Genomic DNA, 25429 nt, shown 5'->3' on the forward strand with positions numbered 1-25429 from the left:
AAATTAAAAATATGTAGAAAATCAATTTGTTTTAAAAAGTTTTAAAAAATATATAATGATACAATTTTATATAATTTGATAATCGTAAAATTCATAATCCACAAATTGATAGTGACTAGATGTTGTTGTTAAACCAAAAGTTTTAACTTATATACACACGCACGCGCGCGCGTACACACACACACACACACACACACAAAATTCTTTATTTTCTTATATATACATGTGCAATTGTCATATAATAAATCATATATATGAATTTATACACAAACAACCCACATGCGCACCCACACACGCAACACACATATTTGTGTAGTGCGCGCGCGTGTGTATGCATGTATATAAATTCATATACATGACTTATTATATACAATTGCACTTGTTACATATAAGAAAATAAAGAATTTTGTTCAAATATAAAAATAAAGACATAAGCTTACTTAGTTTTATAAATAAACTATACGTATTTCATTATAGAGTATAAAAATTGAAAGAATAAAAAAGAATTTAGCAGTATGTAGCTCGATACTGGTTAAAAGATCAGATCCTGCAGTTTAGCCACTACGATAACATTTATACACCTAGATACTTTGAATTACTAGTAATGAACTATTTCATTTAATTTTGCAAATTAAAAATAAATCATCAGTATATTGTAACTGAATAATTCGGTGAAATTAGTGTGATTTTTTTAATCTACCCGTATGTACACAACTAACAAACTATGTATTTGCCAATTACAGAAACATTAAGCACACCACACTTTTTACAATTATAAAAGTTACATATTACAGCATATGCAAATACTCCTTTTCCTAACAAATGAAATCGTTTAGAAAACATCGAAATAGTATTTTAAAGAGCAATTGATATATTCTTATTTATTGTCCATATTGAAAACAAATTTTGGCCAAAGTGAAAATTATTCACTATTTGAACTCTACTAATTAATCACCATTTGATTGACTTATTTTAAACCTATCCCGCCGTAATATAGGATACACTTGCATTGAATCGAATGAAAAATGGCCGCAAACGTGAGAACAGGTGAGTGGTATGTATAAACCTGTCAGTATTCATAACCATCATTCGAGCAAAATTAATCGATTTAGTCTAACATAGATTTAAATGTCATAATCTGTTATTTGTATGTTTGAGATTATAATCGAATTTTATTACTACGTCATACTTTTGGTTCGTACGTCAAAATCAAGTATATTACGATTCGTTAAATTTCTGTCGTTATCACCGCGCTTGTGAATCCTATCGTGTCAAAAGATATCTGACATTTGATGTGGGCGTTTAGTCGTGGCGTAGAACTCGATTGTCAAGAATACAAGTATTGGTTTTCGCAAATTCTCTTTTGCATCTGTTCCTACGCATCTGTATCTGCACTGCGTACATGAATGTATAGGAGAGAATCTGTGCGATTAGTGTCTGGCTGCGCATTGCATGTTATGTTAGCGTATCGAAATCACTTTTAAAGTAACGTTTTGCTTCGTATTTTTGTTTAGAAATGCGAATTCCTACACGTTCGGCTCCTCGTCCACCCATCAATTCAACGACACAAAGAAATTCTCTTTGGGGCAGCACGTAAGTTTATACTATTTTATAAACGCAATTTCTTTTTCCGTCATTTTAATATCTATATAGTGAATGTCTCTTTTATATATTCACTTATATATTCACCTTGAAAAATGTATTGACACTGAAAGAAGTTTATGTTTTTATTGATAAACAGTGTGAATGTTTGATTTACATTCTGCTGTATTGAAGATCTTCGATTAACCTTGCAAAAAGACCAATTTTTCTAAGCCAGTTTTCAATTAAAGAAACAGGCGTGTAATGTTAAATTTGTGTTACAAGTTCACATAGAAATTGGACAAACTCATAGATAATATGAGTTATATAAGAATCTTCAGAATATGACATTTTTATTTTTTGTCTTTTATCTAGTGGTGTAACACTTATCATGCTCATACATAGAAAGATTTATTAAAAATGCTAAATTATCATAAACTTATATCTAAAAAGAGGTTATCTATATTTATCTGGTAATAAATAACAAGAAATTTACTGTAAATCTTTGCAGTAAATATTATATTTCTATTGAAGAATTAAAAAACTTTAAAATTATAACAAATTTACAATAATTATATCAGAACAACTTTGAAAAAGGACATGTTTACTTTAATGTTTTTTGTAATTTCAAAAATACTTCTAGGCTATAAGTGGATAAATATTTTCTTATAAAATATCAGAATTGTATTAGATAACATTGAAACATACTTAATATTTGATCTGCTGAAAGTTTGTTCATAGACTTTTCAATAGCAGTGTCAATTGATCAAGAATTTGTTAAATGCTTCTTTAATTGTCAATTACAATAGTAGACTGAGAAAACAGACAAGGTTTTTGATATACTTACAAGGTACATAAGTTAACTCTAAGTCTAGATTAATATAGAAAATATACCTTTTCATTTCTTAAAAGTTATAAAATATTATAAATAATTGTATGATAAACTTAAGTTGTTGCAATGTATTTCTATTTAAACGGGCTAACTGTACTGTAATATAAAATGTAGAATAGTATATATATTTTGCTGTAAGATATGACTGAATTTTAACAATCAACTATCAATTCTATTTAATAATCTGATTTAATTAAATGTTCACTTTATTACTTTTAATATTTGTAGAAATGATGTTTTTGGATCTACATTAACACAGCAGCCTGTTCAAAAAAAGAAACCACCTCCACGACCACCACCACCAAAGTTTAATCAGAATTATGCACAGGCTCAGAAAGAGAAATTAAAGAAACCAGTATGTAAAAATTATTTTAATTATTTTATACTAAATTATGTATCTTTAAGCCAGAATTCTTTGATTTATAAATGTTATGTAACTATATTTACTTGACATTTATGTAGGCAAGGCCAACAGAACTCTTGACCAATCTTTTTGGAAGAAAAAGAAGTGAACATTCAAGTACAACACAATTAAATAGTCAAATACATAATGCAATACTGCAGTCAGAAAATACAAATGGATCGGTTTGTTTGATAGATCTTAGTCCACCTGGTTCTCCAACATTTACAACCAGATCAAGTAGTGATGGGGTTAGTGTTGATAGTTTTGGCAGTGATGGTAATTCAAATCCGTCTGCATTTACAAGCAGTGGAAATACTTCTCAAACTGAGAGTGCTTTTGAAGATGATTTTGATTTTTTTGGAATATCTACTAAAAGAGTACTACAAAATGATCCTTGGCAAGTTAATTCAATACCAGATCCATTTGGACCATTAGAAATTACTAATAATTATAATGTATCACAATCTACAAAACATGGAGGAGATTCAAGTTTCTTTGCTTTTAATGCAAATAATCATTTTGATATTCACGTGCCTTCCAATCGAACATGTTCAAAAACCACTCAATCAATGCCAACTATTATTCGTGCAAAACCACCTAAACCATCAGCACCAAAAATTCTACAAAAAAAAATAGAACAGAAAGTGAATCATACTGAAACTGAAGTAAATTGTTTAAGTAAAACAACAGTGCCTTTTACTAAGCCGGTGACGTTAGATTTAACACGTTCATGGCCAAATGATTCTAAAAATAGTCCATCTCCACCAATGCCCACAGTACCGCCACCTGCACCACCACTAGAGTATTTAACAGAAATAAACAACGATGAGCTTTCAGTAAGTAATTATACTTTACCCTATACATATATGTATATTAGAATATTTTATATATTCTCATGTCCTGCCCCTAGGCCAATAGTGAAGAACCTTATGGTATTGCGCTTTATGATTTCCCAGTAACCCATGCAGATGATTTACCTTTCAAACAAGGTGATATTGTATATTTAATAAAAAAGATCAATGACGACTGGATGGAGGGTAGAATAGGAAATCGACAAGGAATATTTCCTATTAATTTTATTGATATTAAAATACCACTACCTGGTATTCCAGATAATATTGTTACTGCTATTTACTGTTTTAGAGGTGAAACGCCAGAAGATTTAACATTTAATGTAAGTTCCTAGACCATATATGTTGTTTTTATAAAATTTTTATATAGTTATTTCCATTTATTTATATTGCAGGAAAGCGAAAAAATTACAGTTTTATCGAGGATATCACAAGATTGGTTATATGGTGAGTGTGGAGGTCGAAAGGGACAATTTCCAGTTAATTATGTAAACAGAGTCCCATGTAATATTCCTCTATTATAATAATTTACACATTGTACTATACTATAAATTGTAATGTTTTGACATTTTCTTTACTACAAATATGAGTCTTACACTTTATACCTGATAAATATTTTTGCAATGCTATTGTATTATAAAAAGAAATTAAAAATTTAAGGATCAGCATTCAAATCATGTTTTCTTAGCCACATTGAAAGGCAAAAGATACATTTCTTAAAATTATATTCACAAAAAGACTGAATTATGTGCGAGTATGCATTGCCTTACAAATTTCAAGAAAACGATATTAGTTCTTATCAATTTTGAAATAAAATTTTAAAAAAATTGAAAGTTTATGTTTTAAAAGTGTAATATTAAAAGGGTGCAACAAAAATAGTAAAGTTTCGCTTAATTTTTAAATGGAACTATATTTTTTCTTATCTTTACATCGTAAATATTTGTAATGATATTCTATTAAATCAAGAGATTGTAATATTTATATTCATTTTTAAAGTTAAGTAAAACAATATTTTTACTATCATAAAGGTAGTTAATTGTCAAAAGTAGTTTTCAACTACATAATATCTCTTTTTTTTCGTTTGATAAAATACACATATTTGTAAAATATATTCAAAAAATCAATATATAAAACTTTGTTATAATCTATTACTTTTAAACATAAGTTTCAATATAATTACGCACAGAATGGAAATTGTCCCATCTAAATGTCAGTGCCTGACAGATAATATTTACCTTTATAATTTAAATATCAAATAAGTTATTCCTTGCATCAAAAAAAGTAATATGTTGCTGTATAGATGATTCTTGAATTTTAAAACACCAGTATTTTATATTTTAATTTCTTCAATTGGTTGTATTTAATGAATTAATGGCTATAATTAATTAGAATGTTTAACATAGGTCATCTAAATTATTCTGTACAATGTGCTACACAAGTAACATGAAACAGTTGTATTTTTCCATTTAAACATAAAATATTTCTTAGGCTTATTAGGATTAATATAGAATCATTATTAAACCCATAACATTTTTGTTTATATAATAAATTTTAATACTACATTTTTTTAATATATGAAAATATATTAGCAGTTTTTAAAACTGTTTTATGTAACTTGTCTTATACTACACTTTTTAAAAATCAAAATTAAACATGATGTAATAGGATTAATCTGATGATACATTAATGAGTTGTACATATACATTTTATTCCAAATATCATAAAAAAAATGATATTTCTTAACCCATTTGTATCAAAAAATAGCAGAATGCATTGAGTTATCCATATTACTAAGTGCAAAATAATCTACAAGCCTTTGTAAAATTCTTTTGCATCAGTAATCTAGATATGCCTCAAATTTCCTACGATATTGACACTAAGATGACAATTGGTCCGTATCGTTGACTCAATATGTCATACTCGTTTCTCCAAATCGCTATACTCTTGTCAATTATTCCATATATAAGTATTTAAGCGCTTGTAGATTATTCCGCGCCCGGTGATATGGCCCAGACATTACACGCAGAGTATTCCGCTTTGGATGCAAATAGGTTAATATATAAAATGCATATTAAACAAGTTACCAATATGAAAATAATACTGTATTAAATATATAGTGTATAAATACGCAGCGTTGAGGATGTAAAAGTGAAGTTTTCATTACATTTAAAAATCATATATTTTAATGTAAATACTTATTTGCGTGTTTATTACAGTGAAACATATTTACAAAGTTGATTTGCGTGTATCTTAAAAATTACTTATTATCCATTTTGAAGGTATATACATATATAATATATATGTATACAAAAACATGTATGTACATAAATATGTACTTGGAATTGTAATATGATGCACCAAATTATTATGAAATTAACAAGGTCGGAGGGAATTTGAACTACAGTATTAATAAACAATATTTCTATTAATTCCACGATCTGTATTGGGACCAGATATTTAACTTATAAAATTAATTAATTTTAATGAAGAAAATTAAAATTAGACATATGATAATAATTTGAATGTGTTACATTTTTTGTTCCTATGCATATAATGCAAGGAAATGTAACTTTTGATATTATTTGAAGATGTGTGATGTAATATTTGACTACTCTAGTAAACATTTTTGTCATGTACACAAAATGAATTTTTCAATATGTTATATAACAGAAATCTCAATTGTTATAATTTTAAATGAATATAAATAATAACGAAAAAAATAATTGGACAAAAATACATCTATTAAAAACTAAAGTAATTACTAAACTTGCCATGAAGTATGTAATAATATACACAATAAAAGATGTCTTCGTGAAAATATAATTTGTGATGTTTAATACTAACAGTCTTTAAGAAGTTTCCCAATATTACTTTTCTACTAATTATTTGCAATAATGCTAGTATTGGTTTGCACAGAAACATCACTAACAATAGATTGTTCACTAAGCGTAATAGCTCTTATCAACAATACATTTGAAGACTGTACAGTCTTAAAATGTGTAGAATACTTTGAACAAGATATACATTTGTCAATATGTTTGGAAAATATTGAAAATATTACATTTTTGTAACGTCTTATTGTTTGTACTACAACATTTCTAAACTTTTCACCTGTGAGGTAATATAAGAAAAAATTAATTGCAAAATTCCAATGATACACATGGAAGCATAACCCACGACACCATTTCAATAGCATTTTCTCTTTCAACCTGAAAAACAGTTACAAATTTCAATATAAAATATTAATTACTCTTTGCTTCAAATAGAAATAATTTCCTTTTGTTTCTTTAATACAGATCCATACCAATGTATATATTCAATTCTTTTCTTCACCTCTGTAGCAGGAAATTTGATCAGAATAACATCCCAATAGAGTTCCAAAGTTTCAACTATGCCAAGGGGTAATAATAATACTAAATAAACAGTTGACACTACAAATAATATTCTGGAACTATGTGTTCTATTTACTTTATGTCTGAAATTTTCTAAGGAATAATATCATTGAATGTACTTGCATTTCTTACATCAATAAATTTCAAATAAGTAATTCACTTACGAGTCAATTGACAACGAATTTTTTCAGTTTTTTTCATATGTAAAATAAGTAAAATATTTCCAATAAATATAAAGAGCAAAGGTAACCATGTTGATAAAGCAATGTAAAAATACATAGCACTACCCCATGGTTTTATCTTTTTTTGACATGGAATAAACTCAAAAACACTATCTGTTTCGTATCCTAAAATTTAATCAGACTGTTTTTAGCATACAAAAAGAACTATTTCAAATTGTTTTTATCACTTTAATAATAATTTAAATTACTAGAAATATTAATAGATGCAGTAAAAGTATTTACCTCCTGAATATAATTTCGTTAGTGATACTATAAAGCTGGTACATATTAAAGCAGTGAGAGTTACTATTTCAGAACAGTTGTCACAATATCCACGTATTCCAAAAGGAAACATAATAGCAAAGACCCGTGTCCATGTGAGAGCTACAACCAGCCAAGTAGATGTAAATTGAAAGAACTCCATAGTAACAGAATTTAAACTGCACAAAAACCTGCTATTCTAAGAAAATATTAAATATAAATTTCATGTTTTACATAGAAAAACTTGCAATGATTAATTGCTTACCATAAAAAGATTATTAACAAATGTGAAGTGAGACTTTGCAATACCCACAGCATAATTAAAAATTAGTGCTCCATTATCAGATAATGCAAGCGATTTTAAATAAAGCGACAAATTTGATTCACAAAGTATGGGTGTGCTTAACATCCCAAAAGAGACTGTATTTAACAACACACCTGCATAAATGATTTTTAATTTAGTGTAACATAATGAATAACAACAATTTTACATTAGATAAAACATAGTGTAATGGACATCAAATAGTTTTATTTCTCACCAAGAATTATTATAAATGGTGTTATATAGCCAAGCAAAAAACGTACAAATTTGACAAATGGTTGTAATGATAACCAGTAAAAACGTACTTCACAGGGCCATATAATTTCTAAATTGGGTTGTGTAAGATTGTAAATAAAATCCAAAGTTGTTAGTGGTAGTGGGCATGTCACATTTTCTCTAATAAAAAAAAAAAACTATTTATGTAAACAAAAGTACACGAACAATTTTTTAGAATGTATATTTACTTATTTAAAAAATATAATTTATTAATAATATTTATTCGTACAGTTGATTTTACTATGGACAAAATTATATAAGTTTGAAGTTTCTTCTCACCTGATATCATTTTGTACTAAAGATTCAGTAGATTCTACGGACTGAAGTAGCACATTTAATACCAACATGAATACTTGCACATTTGTATTATTTAACGAAATCATTTGTAAACATATATACACTAGTTGCTTTAATAATTCTTAATATATTATAAAGAAATATTTTTTTCTTGTATTCTATGTATCTCCTTCTGTCAAGCACCTTTTCACTACCATGACTAATAATGATGTATTACTTCTAATTAAGAGCTGTAAAAGCACCTGTTCTCAATTATCATAACACAGAATTATTCTTGGCAAATATCATTTCAATGCAGATGCCAGCTTACACGACTTGTATGTGACTAGTAGCAGACCTGCATTCTGCGTACACTTAAATGCAGATCTGCACATCTAATTTATCATTTATAAGCTTCTGAAGTACACATAATATATATTTTTCTTAAACTTGTATTGACTTAAAGGATACTCGTATTTTAGTAAAATTTTTTTCTTGATTGTTTTCTATAGTAAAATTAAAGAAATATAAGTAACTTAATTTATAAAAATTGATATTATTAAACATATAAAACATATTTTTACCATACAAAAAAGTTTATTGTTTCTGCTATGAAATGAAATTTTTAGAAATATAAGAAGCAATAATTTTCAAAAATATTTGTTCGCAATAACAATTATCTTTTTGTACATTTTACAGATATATGACACATAATTAAAAAGTTTCAACTTTTTTCAATCACATTTATTTTAATTACCCACTTGTTTCAAATTAAAATGTATTTACTGCAATTACAAAAAATTACATGCTTTTCTAAAGATGTAAAACAATTATTATGTAAACATAAAATTAATTTAGTAAAAGATAATTTAATTTAGATTAATTTAGTAATATATAGTTATGTATTAATATAGGAGAGATGGAATTTTAATTTATGTAATGCTATACAAGTTTGTAGTTATAAGAATTCTTACTTTAATTATACATATTATATAGGAATCATCATCACTTCATACAAATATAGTTTGCAATATATTTTCAACATACAATATGTACATATACAATTCACACAAATTCACGAGTGAAAGGCACACATTGAAATCATAATAGCCAAATCTTAATTTTTACAAAGTGATTGAATATTGTATTTCTTTGTATTAACAATAAACAGATTTTTTTACATTAAACTTGATTTATTCTTCTTTCTATTATGATTTTTAAATGAGATTTCAATCTTCTTAAGCACTTCTTACAAAGTTTTTCATTATACTTTTATGAAACATAATTAAGATATGATTATAAATATAATAAAAGTACATTTCTAGGGACATTATTTTCCATTATTTGTTCTATCTATCAAAAATATATCCCACTTGTTTCATAAATTTTGTATCTGTGATGAATATTATATGTATAAGTCGACTTAATATTTAATTTCTTCCCTTTTTAAGCCAATCCTCTCTTACTACACAATTCCAATATATAAATAAATCTATCTATTTTTAAAGGAATAATTTTTTTTAATAACAATGTTTATTTGTCCAAATATTAGTAAATTCGTCAGATACAATGTACTCTTTGAAACAATTCTGTGAATTTAGTTATTTAGAGAATCCTAAATTTGTTATATTTATTATTTACTTATTTGCATACTAGTTGTGTTTTAATATTTAAATGTAAATATAAGTTTTTTCAACATATTTACAGTCACACTCATAAAAATATGCAATACACTTCAAATTCATACACGAAAAAAAAAATAAGATATTTATAATATTATTGTATAGTTAATGAAAATGAACAATCTTCAAGTTCTATCAATTTACTAAATATAATCACAATATTCAATTAGAGTACAAATCTACATCTTTTAAATAACAAAGTTTAAATTAACTGTGTTTTTACCCCTTGTTTGTCAATACTATATTTACATTTACACATTTACGAATGTCAGAAAATACTTCCACTCTATACAAATTAATAAATTTGATAAATAATATATTTTTGTAAAAAAAATTAATAAACACTGATTACGTGTGTACAAGTTATTAATACACAGCACAGAAGCACATTGACTTTTATATTTATCAATTCTGCACAGTTCTACTTTTTTTACTTTCAGATACACAAAAGATCAAACTTTTACATTCATGGTTCCATTGCACAGTACATTTTAAAATATTTTCCTATCTCAATTAGTTTTTACCTAAAAATTTTTAAATTCACGTTGCATATGGTATATTATTATTTATAATTTCTATTGCTGATTAAACACATTTAATTATCAGTAGTTTCTAACGTAATTACTTTAAAATATTTATTTAGTAAGTATAACAAAATATTCTCTAAAATTATGTTTCAAAAGATGAATATTTGCATGAATAATTGTATTATGCAATAAATTATTCTTCTAAAATAAAAAACTAATATTATAATTAATAATTTTGCAAGTTAAGTACTTTCATTAAAGAAATCAAAAGTTACCATGCTTATATAGAAAAACTAGAAGCTCAGATGTATGTAATCTTTAAGAGATGTATAATATACACATTTGAATTGAAAACTAGTCTTATATTCTCAATCACAGCCACTGAATAGCAACGTAAAGATCTGTAATACTTTTCAAGTTTTCGCGTGTCTTACATATTTTTCTACAAATTTTTTATCATAACTAACTTTAGTGAGTTTGATCTTAATATCTATATAGCAATAAAAATTCTTATTTTAAAAAATTTGTTTATTTCTTTTAAAGAAATGTCTGTGCAGAATCACATAATTCAACATAAAATATTAAACAGTACAAAATTTGTTAAAATTTTAAGTGAACACTATGACAAGCATATTATGGAGAATGTCTAAACTCTAAGTTAATATATAAACAACATATAGTGATTGCATATCTTTTTATTTGATAAAAAATTTGATTTTCTAAAACTGACTATCAAGAACAGAGAAATTAATTCTTTACTCAAATGCAAAGACATTTATTTTATATCATATGTTAAATGTTGCTTTTGTTTAATATCTTAAATTATAATGTCAAATTTATGTCAGAAAGTAAAACATATCTATGTGTGTCGTACTTTCTAATATCACCGTGGTAATAAATCAACCTATAGACAAAATAAGTTTCTATATTGTATACATAAGTATGTACAAATGGGTATATGAACATTTTGCATGTTACAATTATATAAAGATTTCTCATTGATTATTTCTGCCCTTCACATTACATATACTTCAATGCATTCGTTGTACTGTATCAGATTAATTTCTTACCTGAAAGCTTAATGTCTACTTGAAAAGTGTACATTTTGAAAAATGATTGATGGAAAAACTAAAACTGTTCAAGATAATTATGTTTTAATGACTAGCAAACTGGACATCAAGCAGTACTTTTAAACGTGTATATAATTTTATTTTGCAATTTCTTTTGCGTGAAACAGTAAATACCTACTAATATTTTTTCAAGGGGATAATATTAGATAAAAGAAATACATTTTTCTTAACAGAAAACAAATAGATAAATTGTCCATGTTTGTAGACTTGATCAAATAGATTTTAAGGAATAAAACTAATATGTGATAGTATTTCACACTCATATCTCATTATTGTACTGTGCAATCCTACATATAATATTTACAAAAATATGCATCCTGCAAACGCCATCTATAGTAGTACTTTACATTCTTTCATTGCAAATTTAACCAGAGGTACTTGGCTTTTTGCATGTCTCAGATTTTCACTGATTTGTAATGTGCATAAGTTATATACGAATCCAGATCTTGACTTTAGTCAGGTTTGTAAATGGGTATTTTTGGAATAAATTCAATTAAAAGAACCTGTAATATGAAAGGTAAAATCAAATATATGTGTGCTTATATGTAAATAAAGATCAATACATATGAACAGCTCGGACAATGATGTAACAGTAGTATTAGCTTGTTCATTCTAATATGGTTTCAACTATTTACATAAGATGGAAGTTGAACTTCCTACAAGAATAATGAAATATGATCAAAAACATTGTGATCTTACAAAATTTATATAAGTAAACTAATTGTAAAAAATATATGATATTCAAAATTCAAATATTGTAAAACAATATATAGGAAATCATTTTATTTACACATATACAATCAATCACAGGAATCTACATATACGCATTTAATATAAGACATAGAACTATTTGTATTTACAATAAGGACTAACCAAATATTTCTATATATAATCATAGGAAGAATATCTGTACATTTTAACATATCTGTTATACTTTATATACATTTCTATAATATTGTGTTATGCATATTCTTCATTCAAAATATTTATTTAACTGGTAAATAATCCAATATCTAGAGGATTATTGATATTCTCATATTGTTTATAATATTGCAATTTATGGGATGCATATGAACTTTTGTGATTGACTGTATGTATATGCGCACGCACGTATATGTAGCACACGCAAGAATGGATAAGAAATTTGTTATGTTTATATTCACTTACATATTCCATCATAGATGAGGTATCACATCTTTGTTTCGCCAGTTTCCAATGTAATCCCAATTTATGATAAAGCCTACTGTTTTCCCATTCTAATAATTTGTTTAATGAGTGCTGTGTCTATATAAAAATATAAAAAGAAGATACAAATTATTTATATCATTATATTTCTTATTTGTAAGCTAACAAATGTCTGTAAGAGATAACACTATATAAGTAAAAAAATATTAAATAAATTTTTTCCGTAATAAATTAAGAAACAGATATATTATATATGTTATGTGTGAATTAAAGCAATCAAATTCATATTTTTATGTAAACAAGTACTTACCCTTTTACTCAAACAAATGACAGGCCAAAGAGAACAACCTAATGTACAACAACAGCAAACGCAACCACAGAATAACCATTTAACATTAACTGGCAAAGTTTTTTTGAGTACACTGTTCATTCTCAAAACAGTTGCTTTAAATTCTTCTGGAGCAACACGTGACACCAGGCCATTTGGAAATTCTGATTCAAAACGATTGCTAAGCCCAAATCTAAAACAATTATACTTATGATATATTATAGTTAATAAAAATCTTTCTTGTGCATAAATAAAGATATGCAAATACATCATAAAGTATATATAATTTATATATTTGCATAATATTATTCTATTTTAAAGACGCAAAAAATTGTAAAAAATTATGTCACAAATATCAACCTCATTTATATAATTTGTCATATTTCAAAATATGTATTTTTAGTTCAAAGGACAAAGCATTAAGAAAAAAAGAAACTCGCATCTAATGTATTTTTACACGAACAATTTTTAGTTTATAAGTTTTATTTCTTTGTTCTTGGAACAAGATTCTAAATTAACATACACAAAAAATTTGAAGGACAATATCATTTTACTCACACAGTCATGTTACCAGCTCCACGAATAACTATAGGATCTGGCACCATCGTCACATACTGTTGCTCCAAATTTTGTTCATTTTCTTCCTCTTCCTCGTAAATCGCGTCGAAATCTGCCATTGTACGATATTCGACGGTTCCCGCTCTATGAGCAACACAATTATATTATTGCAAAGAAACGATGTTTTTCTTGTAAAAACGCAGATGCTTTTTTCATTTATACTTGACACGAAAATGCAACGCGTGTGCGTTGACTTTTATGTGTTACGCGTAAACATTTCACCGGTTATAAATCATAGACCAAGTATCAAATTTTTAGTTGAAAATCGTTCGTAACAACACCAGTCACAACACAACACACGACGCGCACTGCAGATGGTCACAGCTCATCAATTTTTCATTCAATGCGATTTCAGGTTCGCCAACAATAAGCTAATAAATGTGTTCACGTCGTGATTGAATATAGGCAACACTGTCTAGCACTATGTTGGGATCAATTCAAAGAAGACCATGATAAATAATGCCAGATTGTAAATGGAACAAAATAACAGAAAGTATGGCTCAAATAGATGTAGATACAATAGAATTTAAACAAATTGGTATTTATGTATAATAGTAGACTTTATTTTAAAATCCTTAACATTTATTACAATTTTCTAATGGAAGTTGTATCGTTATTTTTTAAGTATTTATCAAATGTTTTTGTGTTTCGATTTACTATGTGTAAAACCTACGGATACATTTTTGACAATAAACATAATGAACTAATGAAAATCTCATGCAGTCATGAGGTTTAATTTACAGTGATCCTCCTTTGAGTTGAAAATAATATAAACATTTTAGTTAAAATGACTATGAGAACCTCTTCAATAAAGTAATAACCAACGAGCATTGATATACTATAGACGAAATATAGATTAAACGTTTCATCTTATAAGAGTTGATGCCACACGATTTGAAATACCAACCTTATAAAATATCAATGGTTTTAGGATATCTTTCTTTAAAAATGGGGTTTTTTGGAAACTATATTTAACTAAACTACTGAAGTTGGTAAAGGAAGTGAACATAAAAAACTTGACTCTGCATTATTCAGAACTGAAAAAAATGAGCGAAGCGATACAAGGGCAAGAACAATCCGTTGTTTGCTTTGTTTGTCGACCACACAACTAAATAATACTAATAGATGTGATTTTTGGTTTTGTTACTAGACACTACACTGAAATTACGTTTCAATTTGGTGGAACTATCAATCAGATCCGTATTCTCTTGCCTCATCTTCTTTCCAACTCTGAATGGTAGATTATTTATGGTTTTATGAAATTTATCAAAAAAATATAACAATAAGTTCCATTCGTTATCACAGATGACAATATGAAACTAAGAATATTTACAAACAGTTACTCTCTAGCTTAATACAACTTTACAGGTCTTATTTATTCATAGATCTTTTTCATTTTAAACTCCTCCCACAGGAAGAAATAGTCAAACAACACTTCATTGTTTGTTGAACCCAAAGTTCCTTCAATATCTGTGTTTAGTTCTATTGAGCAATTACATTACCAAACAAAATGAGGCAAATTGGCCTTAAGCTCAGTCCCAGTTTCTCTTAATGAACACAATTGAAAAGATGATGCATCAAAACACTTGCTCTTTTTCTTTTCATAATCAGCTGTGAGTCACACAAGCACAGACACGACTTAGGATATTGGACAATCAATAAAATTCTCCTGAATTGACAATTTCTGCAGATAGGCATGCATTTCCAGGCAATTGAACCAGTTATATTCTCGATCACTTCCTTATACAACAAATAAGTAAATCAGAGGTGACTGAAACAAGAAACAAGTAAACGAACAAAAATAAGCTACTTATTCAATAATTGCACGAAGCAGTACAGAGAGTTACACATGGTGGCTTTAAAACTAGCTTACACCAGATTTAAAAGTGAGTGTGGTGACCTTCTCAATTAAGTAACAACCAACAAGCATTGATATACTATAGACGAAATATAGATTAAAAGTTTCATCTTATAGGAGTTAATGCTACAACGAATGCAGTGCTTTTGTTATGTGTCTCCATGATGAACCTGAAACAAATTTAAATGTAAATAAATATAACTATAAGCAGTATGATGTATTCTTTTAATGTAACACCTAAGAACTAAACAAATTATTTATTTAATCAAATTTCCAAGTCTGATGGTTCCAATAAAGTTTTATTTTGCAGTATAATTGTTATTAGTGTTTACACGTGTTTTAAATGTTAATGTTTTTAAAAAAAAATACATTATAAAGAAGGACGAACTGAATTAGTTAATATCTTAAAAAATATATGATTCCATATAAAAAAACAAACTTAACCTTTGTGTTCTCTATATGTTCACTTAAAAAAATTTTAGGCATATCAAATAATATCTTTCTTAACATCATTCAACCTTTGTCCAAAGTCTTTTTCGATATTATTAATAGTTTTAAAAATATTTCAGCTTCTAGTTTTAGGTACCTTGTATAAACATCAGTTAAAAAATCACTATCTTATAATTAATATAGTGTTCATAAAGTATCAACTCAAAAGTTCTAGATTGACTAATGTACATGTTAATTTATTTAGATTATGAATATATTTTTGTAGTTTAATCTGTAAGATTTTATAGATTTGAAACGTAAATCTAAGACTACTTTTTTTGCAGGTACATACAATAGTATTTTTAATGTTAATCTTACCCTAGCAGCTTATTGTTATAAAATTTGCCATGTTTTATCTGTTTTCATACCCTACTCTATAATATCTTATATTCTAAGGATGGAATAATTAAACATGTGAAATTTTAATATCTCTTTCTTTGACACTTTTAACAGTGTTAAGTTTGGAATTCTGTTTGTTTTCCTGTTTATTGAGTGAAATTTACAGAAGTTATCAGAGAGGATTTTGTATAATGTTATCTGTATATTTCATTACAACACATTGAAAAACTTCGTTATAATGTAAAATTTTGAGGAAAATAACTACCTTGATATCAAAAGTTTAAAGATTTGAACAACCTTATTTGTCAGTTTCAACAGCACCCACAATGCAGATTTGTGTAATGTCCAATGCTAATGATAACAGTTTCGATGGAAAATTCTTATAGATCATTTATCGCTCTTGTACATTTATGTGAGATAAAAGCGTAAAAGTGCTTTATCTTCCAAAATATCTAACTTATAAGCTATACGTCACTCAAATAACAATAAAATAATAATACTATGACAATAGATTATGATACGTAAAGTATTATAACATTATTACTTTGAGGATTAAACAGTTATTTATTAAATACATCTCTATATATGTTTTTCAATATTTTAGTTACATAAAATATATTATAAGAATGCTGCTAAATGTGGAAAATACATTAGAATATACATTGTGAAATCCTTTGAAATATGATAAATGTACAATATATATTAGAAAACATTAAAATACAAATAACAAAACTTATACCATAGTACACTAGAACATACAGTATACAATATGATATATTAAAATATGTATGGATATTTATACATTTTCAAAAGGACTATAGGCAGGATACGTGGTGATCCCAGATTACTTATTATTGTTTGCAAACAGCTGTGTGCATTATAAATAGTAAAAGAATAATTATTCTTGTCTCCAGTATAGTGACAGTTCGAAATTAATTCTGCAAATATAATGAAATATATTTGATAAATAATAATTCAATTCTTAAACTAATAACCTATTTTATTCTTTACATATCAAGACTTATTGCCTGAGCATTGTTGTCTTACAGCTACTTAAGTTGATTCTAATGACATATCACTTATAAGTTATATATTTCGAAAAGTTAAAGTCGTTCCGTGACATGATCAGTGATATAATACTTGTGCGCAACTATTTCACGCAGCGCGTGCGAGAACTATGTATAAAAGAGAACGGGTAACCTGAGTATACTTTCTCCTCAAATAGCCAAAATCCATTTAAATTGCGATATGGTCTTGCTGGAATTCTGAAATTAATAAAAAAGGAAAAATTCGTGAAGAGTCGAAGCGAAAAGTATGTGTGATTAGTCATGAGTATTCCCTTAATATACCTGTAGTTCTTACCCTTCTAGCTTCATATTTCTTACTTAAGATACTACTCTGTGTACTGTCATTCAGCTCTGTGATTTACATCAAAATGGCAGAAATTTCATTCTCTAGCCGTGCCTACTGTAAGATTATATTGCATGCAGCAAAGTATCCTCATTGTGCAATAAATGGATTGTTGTTAGCCAAACAGAAGAACAAAAGTGATAGCAAATCCGTAGAATTACGCATCGTGGATGCAATTCCACTGTTTCATATCTGCCTTCATGTCTCGCCTATAGCGGAAATCGCATTGATCATGGTAAATATTTAAATATTAAGAAAGATCGTCTTAATTAATGTAAACAAATTTTGTAAACAGTATTTATTACATTAGTTACATTTTTTTAAATTAAACGAATACAATTTGTCTAATAAATTTCAGTCATTGGGTAAGTTGTATACAGAACTGGATAAACACACCTTTCAAATAGTAAATAGTTAATAGGTTATTCCCAATTTGTTCTATAATAATTGCATTATGATTTAAATAAATTACATGAGAATAATAATACAAGAATTAAAAAAATTAAATAGTTCTGAATAGTCAAAATTAAATAAAAACATTTTATTTCTAATCTTAAAATATTTGAAACATCTTGCAATGATGAAAATAAAGGAATAATAAACACGGACAATATTGATGCAATATTAAGCCCATACTTTAAAAAAAATGAGTTTGATAAAATTTGAAACAAATGTTTTGTGTAACAAAATGTAAAGTTAGCTTTTTAACTTATGTGTTCTTGAAGACCACAAATGTATAAAAATTAATCTTGTAAGCACAAAGTTAATTATTTTTTACATTTTCTTTGCTACCACTTTTGTTATTACAATAAATTTCAAATACTTTTTATTATTACTTTAATGTTTTAAGTTCAAAACATATTGTACTTACTGCTAAGAATTGAGTTTACAATTATAATACATTTTAACTTCATTTTATATTTATATCCTGTTAAAAACTTGAACCATTATTGTAATAACTTGTACAAAATCTGACAAGTATAATCAGAGAATATAATTTTTAATTAGCAGAAATCATCTGTTTTTGAGTTATTAATGCATTGTGTGTACGTTAACACACTATGACGGCTTATTTTTTATTTCATCTACAAGTTGTATGTTGCAAAAAAACTAGCCCTACATTAACCTAATTCTAATTCGTAAAAATTAATACTAATCGCAGGATATTAACAGAACATTAAATTTGTATAGAATAATTTTCAGTAAAAGTTGTACTTTTACTAAAACAATGAATCTAATAGCCCCAGTCCTAGTTTGTCACAATAAACAAACAAAAATAAAGTTGTTTTGCACCATTAATAACTCTAAAACAGATTATGTCTATCAATTAAAACCTACATTTTTAGATTGTACTTGTCAAATATTACAGACTGGTAAAAAAAAATCAAAAATTTTATATCTACCAAAACAAAATTTAGTTAAAAGACATTCATCTACTTAATTATGAATCACAGTAATATACAAAATATTTTCAGGTTGATCAGTTTGCTATGCGCAAAGATTTAATAATTGCAGGTTATTATCTTGCAAATGAAAACATAAGTGATTTAAGGTAATTTATCATGTTTTCTACTTCTTTTATTATTTTTATTTACTTCAAAAACTGTTTTTGAAAATTTCTTTAGAAGTTTTAATTGATTTTGTTAAACATATAAATAGTTTGTCCTTTTAATACAGTACAGATAAACCTGCTCATAGAATCGCAGACAAAATAGCGGAAAACCATGGCAATGCTCTACTTGTTGTGGTAAGTATTGTCAAAATAAGTTTTTGAAAAAAAATTCCATTATTTTTATTTTCTGTTATTAGGTAGACAACAAAGAAATACCATTTGATATGAGTTCAAATCCTTTGAGAGTGTCGCAATTCATCGATGGCAAGTGGAAACTCAAAGACATAACAGAGTAACAAAATATTTCATATAATTTTTAATGTACTTACTTCTTGTATTGAGATAAAATGATTTTTTTTTTTGTTCTTGCAGTGTAATTTGTGATAGAAGAGTAACACATACAGATGCGTTGTATTCTTTACTAAAAGCGGGACAGTATAGAAATCTTGTTGATTTTGACAATCATCTTGATGACATTTCCCTTGATTGGCAGAATCATAAAATTAATAAAATCATAGATGAAGCTGTAGAAAAACATAAATAAAACCTTTAATTAGATTTTTATTTAATATATAATTAAATGTGTAAAAACTAATTTAATATGTAAAACTGAACAAAATATTTATCTGTGTGCATAAATTTTTGTTTATAGAGAAAACACAACATTAAAGACAAATCATTATAATTTATATATTGTATATGTTGTATATTTTGTAGCTATGAAGGTTACAACTACTAACTTAGTTTTGAAAAGGCTTAAAGTGCAAAATATATTCTTCAATGGGACTACCATAAACATTTGTTAAAGGAAATAAATATAAAAATACTAAAAAATAAATTTCTTACACAATATATTTTGTGTAATACTATCAATAATTCACTTTATTACTTTTTTCCACCTTTCAAAATTGTTGACAATTTTAGTCTTCAGTATCTAAAATAATCAATTATTTATATTTAATTTTTTAGACAAATATTTTTTCACAATTTTCAAATATTATACTGATAAAATTTACCTGAAAACATATTTTCAAATCTTTTGCAGCTATCATTAAAATATACATTTGGATGACCAAAAGTATTCTCTGTAATACAATTGTGAGTAATCTCGTAGTACTTTTTACATGCTTCAAGATAAAACCCTTCTTTTGAAAGTAATGCCACTGATTCTATATCTGAAATGTTCATTATTTTTTGAAAAAGACTAAAATAGATAAAGTGAACATTTTTGTATAATAAATAAAAAAAGTTCTACTGTGCATGTACTCAAATAATAGAAGATTAAAGCATCATCTAATATAAACAGAAAATAAGTTAGAAAGTAAGTAAAAAATAAAAAACAAATGTAGATACAGGCAATTCTATTAATTTTAGATACAGATAATGCCTAAAACCGTCAATGAAAACATAATAAAAAGAATAATCTATTTACCTGATCGAACTAATCCACATTTGGACAATACGTTTTTAAGTGTATCAAATTTCATCCATTTAAATGGACAGCCATGATTATCTCGTAAGCCAACAGTAGAGTTCAATATTTTAAAACAGTCAAAAGGCTCGTAATTTGCTCGTTTTCCTTCTTTTCCGAATAGATGCCGTATATGATATCTATACTTTTTTCGAAAAGTATTTTCATCAATTTTTTTGGTGAATTCATTTTTCCAAAACTGTATTGCATTATTTAAACTAAGCCCAATTCCTTTAAGAAATAAGCAATACTGAACTCTACCACCATTTGTAAGATGATGATTTGCTTTTAATGTTTCATGAAGTAATTTCATACACATTGGATAAGATGTCCTTGATAACTAAAACGAAAAAATATTAAATTAAGACAAATAATATTTAAAATATTTAAAATATTTAAAAAATAATATTTAAAACTGAAACACCTCATCTAGTTCACCAATGGACACTTTTCTGTATCTATCATATTTGAAATATCGAATATTAATACAACTTGGAAGTACACTGAAAATTTTCATTAACCTTTCATCACCATGAACATTTGATGCAATTTCTCGTGAATACTAAAATAATATATAATTTCTTGAAAGAGTCTGTTGTCATTTTTTAAATCACAGAATTGTTTATTCTTATTCTACACTTACTGAAAATCCCTTGTTTAAATTTTTTTTAAATTCTGGAAGAATTAACCAAGATATCTTTGTTTCTGGCACATACGCAATACCATTTTTTAAGAATATTTGTCGTTTCATAATTGGATTTATTATACTAGTAAAATGTACTTTGTAAACATTTATATTATCAATATTTTCAGTCTCGTGACAGGATATCTTTACATGTTCTATGATTTTATGTTTTTCCTCTTCTGAAATCTAAAAAAAAGAAGCTCATTCATAAATAAAAGAAGTAGATACTTTTTATATCCGAATATATAATTTTATATTAAATAGTATATACAAATGTACTAACAGCAGCATGTTGCAATCCATTAACACAATTAAATGCTTTGATCCCATCTTTATTCAATAAAGACAATCTCCATTTAAATAATTTTACCTCTTGTTTGAAGAACCATTTCCTCTTTTCACGTTCAAATGAAAATGCAGACCTTAATATTAAGTGTGACATGCAATCATTTCTTCTTAAACGTTGTTCTGTTTCCCCCTGAGACTTATAATTATATGCACGCACAAGTTTTGCAAAATCATAAAGCCCATTATTTACCAATTCTTGAATCAAATTAGTTATATAATGTTTATTAGACTTTTTATAATTTTGTCTCGATAGCTTCTCTACTAGCTTTAAAACTACAAAATAAAATTTTATACTTTCAAATTTTCATAAAAAACAAGTAAAAAAAATAAATAATTACATCTGTGATACAAATTTTAGTTTAAATAAAATGAAAATAATCTTATTTTTAATATTGTAAGATATACGTTTTCATTTTTTGCAATTAGTATTACTGAATTTTATTACATCAACAAATTAAAACATTTTTTACTCCTTATTTTCATTATTATTTTATCTGTAAACTATTGCACAATAAAATTAAGTACCTCTTAGTCTATCAACACACCATTGTTGTAATTCTTCCAATTTAATCTGTCCAGATGGTGGTATAGAATACATTTGTAAATCATGTAGAAACTCATAATCAGTTTGTGGTTTAATTTCAACACCAAGTTGATGTCTAATTGGCATATATGTCATACTTATCATAAAATCTGAAAAAGTTATGCACTTTAAAAGAAATATATATTTACATAAAAAATGATGGATTAATATAAGTAATATAATGAGTAAATATTCATTCATCTATTATTGTACAAAAAAGTGGATAAGAAAACTAAAGATCTTTCAAAAATGATCTTTATTCTATTTATTAGATGTTAATTATTATTAGGATTATAATGCAAAAATTTTAAACATATAGTTCTAACAACTTTTTGTGGATAAATAATTTTTGAAATTCTCTGCCTTTAAATATTTTTAATAATTCAAAAAGAACAATTTTTATTTCTAAGAATATGTAACTATTACTAAAAATAATTATAAAATTTCTACGAAACAATATTATGAAATGGAAATATTTGAGTATTTTTTATCAAAATACACATCCCATATTAATCAATAATATTTTATGCTTTATGCCGAAAACATTTGTTAAGCTCACTGTAACTTAGGTTAAACTAACCTTAATTTATTTTTGTGATATAATCATTATCGATGGTACAAAAAGTTTACAAAATACTTTCTGCAGTTTAATAAACATTTTTTACTACTATAGCTAAGCAGAATAAATTCTAAATAAAGTAATAAGGTATAATTAATAGATATCTAAAATAGAATTACGTCAAAACATTTAACTTATTCCTATTACAATATGACTTGTTTACTAGTACAAAATAAATTTGAATGTCGGTAAGTTTAAAATAAAAAACGATATTTATATTTTTACGTATATGTTTAGAAAATGATATGCTACTTTTAAATTTAATGTGTAACCTATTATACTTAAATTCATTTAAAATCTGTCATATTTTAAATTAAATACGTGCCACAAAATATATGATTGAAATATACCATTTATATAGGGTCAGTTCAGTATTAAATAAAAATAATCGATTATATGGGAAGAAGCATATGTTTGATAATTGTCCTGAAACGTGTTGGAATTCTGATGCGGTAAGAAAATGTCTTTAATATTTTTAAAAATTGGTTTGTATTTCAATCTATTATTATGCATAATATACAATGTTTTTGAAGTTATATTTTTCAATAAAGTTACATTAAAAAATATTTGAAAACAAATTTTATTTGACTGTTACGTGTATTAACTTATACAATTAGAATACATATGTCCTAGGGAATTCCACAATGGGTAATTATCGAATTTGAACAAGAGTGCAATGTAAACTCATTTGAAATTGAATTCCAAGGCGGATTTGTTGGCAAACATTGCTATATAGAAGCTGGTGATAAAGAGAAGACTGAATTATTTGAATCATTTTATCCAGAAGATAATAATACAATACAAAGATTTAATTTAAAACAACTAAAAAAAGCTAAAACCTTTAAGTTTGTATTCAATGAAAGTACAGACTTTTTTGGTAGAATAGTCATATACAAATTAGCTTTATATTCATAAATTCTAGATAATTTTATTCACCATATTTTGAATAATGTAAATACAATTAAATATTACATGTTTCATTTTTATACAATATATAACTTATGTTTTAAAAAATATGGATAAAATCATATAAATAAAATGATGAAAAAATGTTTAATGTATCACAATTATTTTCCATAACTGTATAATCCATTAAAGAGAAATGTTCATGGGAGAAATATGAATACAAATTTTTCAAAAATTTTTAGATTTCTTGATATTTTATACTACTTATTAAAAAGTACATATAGAAAAATAAAAATAGATCTAAAATAGTATTAGAAGAAATCATTCAAGCAATTTTGTTTAGTATAGTCTAATAAATTTAATTGTTTTTCATTAAATAGGTTTACAGAAGTGCATTGGCATTTTTGTACATCATTTGGAGCATTTACAAAAATATGTTGTAATCATAGCGTTATTTTTACATGTTTTCATACATTTGAAGATTTTCTATACCCCAGGCTAATTAACGGTCATGTTATCATCCATCAATGTATTCTTTTTCATATAAACTATGATACTGCAGCAATAAAAATATGTAATTTTATTTAAAAAATCGTTGATGATTAAAATTTTGAAAAAGTAATCTTAAAAAAAAGCTTTATCAATCATAACCTTTGTCCCTTTGAATTAAATAGTTTTTTCCTTTAACATCTCTTGGTATTATCAAAAACAACAGAAGTATTTAAAGTGCACAAGGTTAAGTGAATCAATATATAAAGATATTAACAAAAATCTAGCACCGTTCTTCATACTGAATAATATTTTTTGCTACTACAAATTAAAACATTCTTCTACTGTAAGACTGTAAGCCACTACTGTTCTACTCTTTTGTACAATCTGAAACTTTCTTACCGACATGTATATGTAACACCTTATATATCCCAATCAGCTGAGCGTACTGCCGTACGCTACATAGTACGCTACGGTACTGCCGTACCGTACAATACATAATATATATATATAACACATACGCGCACGAGAGAGAGAAAGAGAGAGAACTTATGATGACAAATTGATTCTGAAAAGAGGTTTCACATTTCTATTAATATTCTGTATATCAGAAGTTTCTAAACTTTTTGAAAAGCGTTGCCTAAAACAATTTTTGTTATATTTATTTTATTCTAA

The 25429-nt window shown here is 26.2% G+C and overlaps 6 protein-coding genes and 1 long non-coding RNA gene across 26 annotated transcripts; 4 read left to right on the forward strand and 3 right to left on the reverse strand.

Annotated features, from left to right (window-relative positions):
* Nucleotides 1-990: 990 nt before the first annotated feature.
* Nucleotides 991-4311, forward strand: L(3)05822 (SH3 domain-containing lethal (3) 05822). 4 transcript variants are annotated; one of them, XM_076322031.1, is made up of 6 exons: nucleotides 991-1047; nucleotides 1515-1593; nucleotides 2702-2828; nucleotides 2936-3712; nucleotides 3787-4050; nucleotides 4123-4311. In XM_076322031.1, the coding sequence occupies exons 1-6, from the start codon at nucleotides 1026-1028 to the stop codon at nucleotides 4249-4251; spliced, it is 1398 nt and encodes a 465-aa protein (XP_076178146.1). In that variant the 5' UTR covers nucleotides 991-1025; the 3' UTR covers nucleotides 4252-4311. The 4 variants fall into 4 exon arrangements, with proteins under 4 accessions (XP_076178146.1, XP_076178147.1, XP_076178145.1 ...); XM_076322032.1 differs by having other exon boundaries at nucleotides 998-1054; XM_076322030.1 differs by lacking the exon at nucleotides 991-1047 and adding an exon at nucleotides 1135-1198.
* Nucleotides 4312-6355: 2044 nt separating this feature from the next.
* LOC143152193 (uncharacterized) lies at nucleotides 6356-8961 on the reverse strand. The gene is made up of 7 exons (XM_076322034.1): nucleotides 8479-8961; nucleotides 8141-8319; nucleotides 7867-8039; nucleotides 7584-7800; nucleotides 7284-7466; nucleotides 7032-7212; nucleotides 6356-6936 (listed from the first exon to the last, which is right to left on the reverse strand). The coding sequence occupies exons 1-7, from the start codon at nucleotides 8580-8582 to the stop codon at nucleotides 6606-6608; spliced, it is 1368 nt and encodes a 455-aa protein (XP_076178149.1). The 5' UTR covers nucleotides 8583-8961; the 3' UTR covers nucleotides 6356-6605.
* Nucleotides 8962-10348: 1387 nt separating this feature from the next.
* Nucleotides 10349-14244, reverse strand: LOC143152004 (cysteine-rich hydrophobic domain-containing protein 2). Of its 2 annotated transcripts, XM_076321622.1 has the most exons (5): nucleotides 14108-14244; nucleotides 13886-14029; nucleotides 13310-13520; nucleotides 12982-13098; nucleotides 10349-12317 (listed from the first exon to the last, which is right to left on the reverse strand). In XM_076321622.1, exons 2-5 carry the CDS (start codon nucleotides 14002-14004, stop codon nucleotides 12267-12269), a joined length of 498 nt encoding a protein of 165 aa, XP_076177737.1. In that variant the 5' UTR covers nucleotides 14005-14029; nucleotides 14108-14244; the 3' UTR covers nucleotides 10349-12266. The 2 variants fall into 2 exon arrangements, with proteins under 2 accessions (XP_076177737.1, XP_076177736.1); XM_076321621.1 differs by having other exon boundaries at nucleotides 13886-14242.
* Nucleotides 14245-14813: 569 nt separating this feature from the next.
* Nucleotides 14814-16016, forward strand: LOC143152006 (uncharacterized). Its single transcript, XR_012993474.1, has 2 exons — nucleotides 14814-15182; nucleotides 15360-16016. It is a non-coding gene; the product is annotated as an uncharacterized LOC143152006 (long non-coding RNA).
* Nucleotides 14937-25208, reverse strand: LOC143152002 (DNA primase large subunit). Of its 15 annotated transcripts, none has more exons than XM_076321603.1 (11): nucleotides 22683-22947; nucleotides 22093-22430; nucleotides 21768-21995; nucleotides 21549-21686; nucleotides 21086-21464; nucleotides 20670-20828; nucleotides 19983-20177; nucleotides 17832-17896; nucleotides 16897-17569; nucleotides 15819-15973; nucleotides 14937-15716 (listed from the first exon to the last, which is right to left on the reverse strand). In XM_076321603.1, the coding sequence occupies exons 1-7, from the start codon at nucleotides 22939-22941 to the stop codon at nucleotides 20149-20151; spliced, it is 1530 nt and encodes a 509-aa protein (XP_076177718.1). In that variant the 5' UTR covers nucleotides 22942-22947; the 3' UTR covers nucleotides 14937-15716; nucleotides 15819-15973; nucleotides 16897-17569; nucleotides 17832-17896; nucleotides 19983-20148. The 15 variants fall into 15 exon arrangements, with proteins under 15 accessions (XP_076177718.1, XP_076177717.1, XP_076177719.1 ...); XM_076321602.1 differs by having other exon boundaries at nucleotides 17660-17896; XM_076321604.1 differs by lacking the exon at nucleotides 16897-17569.
* Nucleotides 17806-20443, forward strand: Emc8-9 (ER membrane protein complex subunit 8/9). 2 transcript variants are annotated; one of them, XM_076321619.1, is made up of 6 exons: nucleotides 17806-17943; nucleotides 18048-18276; nucleotides 19517-19593; nucleotides 19719-19788; nucleotides 19851-19945; nucleotides 20026-20443. In XM_076321619.1, exons 2-6 carry the CDS (start codon nucleotides 18067-18069, stop codon nucleotides 20195-20197), a joined length of 624 nt encoding a protein of 207 aa, XP_076177734.1. In that variant the 5' UTR covers nucleotides 17806-17943; nucleotides 18048-18066; the 3' UTR covers nucleotides 20198-20443. The 2 variants fall into 2 exon arrangements, with proteins under 2 accessions (XP_076177734.1, XP_076177735.1); XM_076321620.1 differs by having other exon boundaries at nucleotides 17866-17943; nucleotides 18022-18276.
* On the forward strand, nucleotides 23355-24275 carry LOC143152005 (nuclear receptor 2C2-associated protein). Its single transcript, XM_076321623.1, has 3 exons — nucleotides 23355-23547; nucleotides 23721-23811; nucleotides 23993-24275. The coding sequence occupies exons 1-3, from the start codon at nucleotides 23510-23512 to the stop codon at nucleotides 24272-24274; spliced, it is 411 nt and encodes a 136-aa protein (XP_076177738.1). The 5' UTR covers nucleotides 23355-23509; the 3' UTR covers nucleotide 24275.
* Nucleotides 25209-25429: the final 221 nt, after the last annotated feature.

Source organism: Ptiloglossa arizonensis, chromosome 10, assembly GCF_051014685.1.
Source record: "Ptiloglossa arizonensis isolate GNS036 chromosome 10, iyPtiAriz1_principal, whole genome shotgun sequence".
Lineage (NCBI taxonomy): Eukaryota > Metazoa > Arthropoda > Insecta > Hymenoptera > Colletidae > Ptiloglossa > Ptiloglossa arizonensis.